This window comes from Miscanthus floridulus, chromosome 16, assembly GCF_019320115.1.
Source record: "Miscanthus floridulus cultivar M001 chromosome 16, ASM1932011v1, whole genome shotgun sequence".
Taxonomy (NCBI): Eukaryota; Viridiplantae; Streptophyta; class Magnoliopsida; order Poales; family Poaceae; genus Miscanthus; species Miscanthus floridulus.
Genome location: NC_089595.1, coordinates 63,105,514 through 63,112,010, shown reverse-complemented (window position 1 = coordinate 63,112,010; position 6,497 = coordinate 63,105,514). Strand labels below are relative to the sequence as shown.

General features: G+C 45.1%; 1 protein-coding gene across 1 annotated transcript; it reads left to right on the top strand.

Annotated features, from left to right (window-relative positions):
- The first annotated feature begins 1,665 nt into the window (after positions 1 to 1,665).
- Positions 1,666 to 3,373, top strand: LOC136514183 (dirigent protein 10-like). Its single transcript, XM_066508175.1, has 2 exons — positions 1,666 to 2,380; positions 3,267 to 3,373. The coding sequence occupies exons 1-2, from the start codon at positions 1,804 to 1,806 to the stop codon at positions 3,335 to 3,337; spliced, it is 648 nt and encodes a 215-aa protein (XP_066364272.1). The 5' UTR covers positions 1,666 to 1,803; the 3' UTR covers positions 3,338 to 3,373.
- The last annotated feature ends 3,124 nt before the right edge of the window (positions 3,374 to 6,497 follow it).

Sequence of the window (6,497 nt, the reverse complement as noted above, 5' to 3'; positions counted from 1 at the left end):
AACCGGTGTGGGCATAACATGTCTATCTCCCTAGTCACCATCTAAATCGTCCGAATCACTGCTAACTACATCACCGATCCTGTCCTCGTCCTCCTGCGCTTCCTCTTCCAGTTCGAACTCGTTCACATCAAAATCATTGCTTATACAACCTACTTGACTTGAATGAAACTGTTCCTGCGTCAACTGACCGTTCAAATCTATATTACCCTGAGCTGCTTCCCCTTCGACCCCCAATTCTTGCTCATTGCCTCCAACACCGTAAATGGACGACTCGTCCAGGACACCCTGTATCATGTACCCATTCTCCACCACCACCTCAGCCATGGGCACATTGGAACCTTGGAGCACCCTAGTGTAGCAGGACTAGTGAGCAGGGTCGCACAAGGGCATGAGGACATAGTGTGCCCTAGTCTTTCCAGTATCAAACCCCCCCTTCAGTGTGAAATCACCACCAAACTTTACATTCAAATGGACACGAAGGTCGTTGAAGCTAGGAGGTTCATCAAACCATTCAAATTCTTCTTCCATATCCTCAAACATACCATCTTCTCTCCTAACACTTTCTCCATAAAAAACTCTAACACAACAATACATCTACAAAAGCATTTCAAGAAACTTTATCAAGTCGTCGAAATCGTCGTATGTAATGTCTATAGTAATATTAATACCTATTCTAACTATAACTATACTAACTAATATAATATTAACATCTATACAAGGCTAACTACAACAACTAATTATACTAAATACAATATATAACTAGACTCACTAACTGTACTAACTAAACTAACTTTACTATCTATACTAACTTACTATATTGCCTATACTAACTAAACTAACTAGCTTTACTAACTATACTTTATTTATTTTACTAACTTACTATACTAACAATGTCGATTCAATCAACAAATATAGTAGGGGAGTACCTCGCGGCAGTGGCGCTCGTCCTTGCGGCAGTGTGCGCTCGTCCTCGCGGCGGTGGCGCGCTGGACCAGGCCGGGAGGCGCGGGCGCTGGCCTCGGCGGCGGCGGCGGCGGGTGGACACGGGATAGAGAGAAGGGCGTACGATAGTTGGGAGCGGTGTACAGCGCGGTGGTGAGGGCGGTGGCGGGCGCGGTGGGCGTCCATGGTGCGGCGGGCAGCCGCCGTGCGTGGCCGCAGGGCGCAGCGGGCGGCCGGCGGCTGTGGCGCTCCTGCGTTCATGGCGCGGCCGGTGCGGCGTGCGGCCACGGCGGCAGACGCGGCGGGCAGGCGCGGCGGCGGGCACGCATGGCGGGCAGGCAGGCGGCAGGCGGGCGCGAAGGTGCGGCGGGTGCGGTAGGCAGGCGGCCAGGCGCGGCGGCCGCGTGCGGGCAGGCGGGCGGGCGCGGGCGTGCGTGCGGTGGGCGATATTTATCTGGGACTGCCGCGCCGTGAGGGATGGCGCGGCAGACCCTGCCAAGTCACCGGTCAGCGCCCCGGTCGTCGCCACGTCATCCCTCTCGCCGCGCCACCATGCATGACGCGGCACAGGCCTTTTGCCGCGATAAGGAAAATAGCGCGCGGCCAAAAATGTTAATTTTGAAAAAAAATTTAAACAGTATTAGATTTAAAAATGTTAGATTTAAAATTAGTTTAAAAAAGTGTTAAAAATAAAAAATTCGCTATGGTGAAGGCAGACGCCGAAGCAAAACAGAAGGCGAAGAAGACCAACCCAAGAAAAGCCAACGTGATCTCCAAATCTCCCGTTCCAGAGGTCGTCTCCGCGTCGTCGGGCCCGCTCCGCGTGCGACGCCGGCATATAGGGTTTCGCCGGCGACGGCGATGGACCCACCGGCTGGGGGCTCCGATCGCCGGGGACCCAGTCAGAGCGCTGGCGTCGCGCCCTCTGGCCTCCGCCGATATGGCCTCAATTTCTCCGCCTCCAGCCTCCTCCAGGCCCCCCTCGCGGCCCTCCTCGAGTACTCCGGCGTCGTCCAGTCCGGCCCTGCCCTGGCAGCGCACCACCCGTCCGCGGGGCCCTCGTCGCCGTTGTCGGCGTCGGAGGTCGATGGCCTTCTCTCCGCCGCCGCCGCCGCCGCTGTGGACGGGGAGGTTTCGATCCGGATCCAGGGCGGCCCAGGCGACACGGAGGCCACGGGCGGGCCGGCCGCGGGGACCTCGTTGGAGGACTTGATCGAGACGACCGCCGGCCCGGAGGTTGACCAGGCGTCCGCTGCGGGCAGGGGAGCAGGCGCTACGGACGCGGAGGCAAACGGTGGTGGGGCCGGCACGTCGGGGAACGGGGGCGGGGACCGTGCGTACCAGCGGTACGACGTGCACCACGTTGCGCGGTGGATTGAACAGATATTGCCGTTCTCGCTGCTTCTACTCGTCGTCTTCATACGGCAGCATCTCCAAGGTTTGCTTCATATCTCTCTCGTTCTAAAGGTGCGTTTGGTACTTCTGGAACGTTGTGCACTTGTGCGACCTCACTGTGGCAACTCTAGTTGTTAACAAGTGGTAAGACTGTTAAACAAACGAGGAATTTGGTCTTAAATCCACAAGAACTTTGTTTGCTTATGTTTTAGTTTTTCATTAGGCTAGACTACTTTCTGCTATGAATTCTAAGGATGTAGATGTAGTTGAAGGAGCTTAGTCCACTTTTATTAATGTTTGAAGTTAGCCTGTGCTATCCTGTTGCCCTACTATGGTAGGGCATATAATCTATTTTGTATGTTGTGGTTTCAATAATCCATGGCTGTGGGTTTTACTTCTGTTGTTTTCAGCTGCATTGGTTGGGCTCCTAATGTTGTTAGAAATTATGTTTGTTGTGCTGATCTTTGATCTTATTCGGCTAATGAGTCCAATGTGGAAAAGCATTGGAGTTTGGTCTGGAATGTTAGCTGTGCTAGCGTAGCAATTGGACTTTCTGAAATCAGGCTCCTGTATAGTTAGGAGTTGTTGATTCTCCTTCCTTATCTGATCGAGCTTCTCTGCATCTCTGAAGTGATGGCTTGAAGGAGCACATCTACATTTACCACAATAGGCATTCCTTGTATGTGCTCATATCTTTCTAGCTTCGCAATGTAGATCAGATGCATGAACCTTTCCATGCATTTAATTTGTCTGTCGGGTCTGTTGCACCATACTTAGGTGTTTGGTTCCAAGAACTAAACTTTAGTCCCCGTCACATCGGATGTTTGGACACTAATTTGGAGTATTAAACATAGATTAATTACAAAACTAATTACACATATCGAGACTAATTTGCGAGATGAATCTATTAAGGCTCTGTTTGGATGTAGATATTGAGGCTGAGGAATTGAATTGGCCCAGAATACCAAAGCTGAGGGGAATTGGAAATGACCTCAAATAGCAATGCCATTTTTTGGATGTGCAAGTAGTTGATTGCTGGAATCAACCAATTCCAATTCCTGTTTGGATGTACAAACGTTGAATTGTAGTCTGGGTTGTCTACAATGATGTAAATGCATTGTAATATGTATTTCACAACTTGCACATTTATTGGATGATTATATTATCACTTTACACAAAAAAACATGAAAATATTCAGAAAAAATAGTAGAAACTGAAATAATATCATTAAAAACGTGGAAAATAATCGATGACAGCAGCACATAAATGTTGATCACAAGCATCTATTATAGAGTCAATACTTGATGATCAATATTCCAACTCTCTTACAAGTACCACGACATTTCACAACACCTAATTTAAAAGGGGCCATAACAGCAAGCGTACATAGGCAGTTCCATATTACATAACAGCAAGCGTACATTACATCCCTTGATTAGCCACCATTGCTCTAATTCAACGTAAGGAGCCATTCTTTCCTGAAGTCCATAGGCAGTTCCATAAGCGCTTGGAATAAACATTCATTAAGGATCAGCTTCCCATAAGCCCACAAAAGGTCACATCTAGCTAAATCTGGTATTTGTTCAAGTGCAGCAAGTATTTCAGCAGGAGGAGTGACCTGAGGCAATGGTAATGGCTCGGTGGATTTTAGAGCATCTCGAAATGAAGTCTTCATATCTCCAAGCATGCAAAGAATTGCTTCACCAGTTCACTGCTTTTTTTGTGGTAAATCTGGGGATGCTTGATTACATTCTTCAGGTGAATCTTGTGCTAAATTGCACGGATACGCGGATACGGATACCGGTACGCGATACGGCGATACTCCGATACGCCATTTTCCCCAAAATGCAGATACGGGGATACGGCAATATATATAAAAAATAAAAAATAAAACATACCATAAATATTACATAACATAACATGGTTCAGGGCATAACGTTCAACAGTTCAAGGCATAACGTTCAGGCCATCAAGCCATAATTCAAACTTAGGTACGACACACACACACATAACATAGCAACTAGATTAAGGACATGACATGATGAAATGATAAAACGATAACTGATAAAGTGATGAAATGATGATGCATGAACAGCAGCTGGCCATGGCAAACTGGCAATCATCCATCAATCCATCGATCCAACATCTTCAGTCAGACCCAGCAGCAACACCAGAGCTTTCAGTTATTCCTAGCGCCCCAAGATCTTCTAGAACTCTTTCAAGGTCTGGTTCATCAAGTGACAGATCAGCATGCTCAAGAAAATCAGCACCACCCTCAAAATCAGCCTCAAAAGTATCAGCTCCAATATCCCACATTGCTGATGGACCATGGTGGTATTCTTCAGTTTTCCTTGAAAGAAGGCGCAAGTTCCTATTTTTCTTATACACAGGAACTACACTCAATATCCACTCTATATATCGACAAGGTCGGATAAATTTTGCTTCTAGTAGTCTTTCATTCTCCTTCTTAATGTCATCAAGAACATTTGGATTGAATCTCCTTGGAGCTTGTTTAAATGGCAGATATCTAGGTTTGATTGGCAACCGATATTCAACAATTGACCGATCTAAACCAGGCATTTCATAATATTCCCAAGCAAAACAATCTTTAAATTCATTTAACAAACCTATCAATTCTTGCTTATACTCAGTATCCAACTTAGCAATTACATACGTTGGCCTAGGCCTATCTCCAGGACCAATATTCATTTCTTCTAACTCATTGGCCGACGTAAAGCCATGTCCTAATTTACCACCTATACCATCTATTGGATTATCCATTAAAACAAACATTCAGAACCGACTGCTCGGATCGGTTGTTGGCCTTCATCATTGATCTTAATAAAGTGTCCTTCCCATTGTTCGCCAGAAAAATACTCAAAATCTTCTAGTTCCCAATACATTGGATCAGTTGTTGCTATACTCACAGAATCATCAGCATGAACTAGCTCAACATTGTCTCCATGCCACTAAATCAAGCATTGATGCATAGTCGATGGTACACAACAATTGGCATGAATCCAATCATGACCAAGGAGTAAACTATATGAACCCTTTTTGTCAATGACAAAGAATGTAGTGAGCAAAGTCTTGCTTTCAATTGTCAATTCAACATTTATTGCCCCCTGGTCTTCGACGCATTACCCCAAAATCCTTAAGTATCATGTCAGTCTTAATCAGATCTTCTGGTCCTTTACTAAGCTTGTTAAAAGTAGTATAAGGCATTAGATTAATAGAAGCACCTCCATCAACTAACATTTTACTCATCGGCTTCCCATCAACAAAACATTTCACATATAAAGCCATTAAACGCCTATGCTTAATTGGTTTATCAAATATAGCTTGCTGTATCAATGTCAACTGGGCTGCCATCTCTTCATACTCTGATTCATCAAAATCCGAATAGACTTCTTGATTGCTGGAGCTTTAAATTCAAATGGTAAAAGAAAAGTCATTTGAATATTAGCCAATGGTTGACCCTTATCGGTTGTTTCTTTAGCACGTCATACTTGCGGTTTATTAGATTTATGAGCCTGTTCTAATTCTATACTCCTTAGGCATTGTACTCTTCTCTTCTGACTTCTTGTTAAACCTCCTAGACACCACTGTCCTTCCTAGCAAACATACTTTTCATTCTCTTCTTCTTCGTAATCAGCCCAATTCTAATCAACAACTCGCTTTCCAAGCCGATCATGAATGCTTCTATTTTTTAAGCGCTGATCCACATCATTACGTTGATATTCAATTCGATCATGGATAAACCGGCAGTTGACTTGAGATTACCTAAACTCTCAATATTGTTTGTTAAATTCTAGGCAATTATTCCTAGTAGGCAATCTCAAACCTTCGTTCCAACAATGTCTGAAGAAATGGCAATTCCAATGTGACTCAGCTTGTTCACTTTCATATCTGTCTTCTTCTTGTTGACGTTGATATTCCTTTTCTTCTAAACAATATTAATAATCTTTCTCCTTCTGTCATTGTCATTTATTCAATAGAATTCGAGATGTAACATGTGGTCTCATCGCACCATCTCTCGACGTTTCTCCCTTCTCATATCGGTTCTTTTGTTGATCACGACGCTTTTTGATTTCTCTATATTCATCAGCCAATATTTACATCTCCAGATCAACTATTCTAGTTTCTCTTGCTCTGGTTGA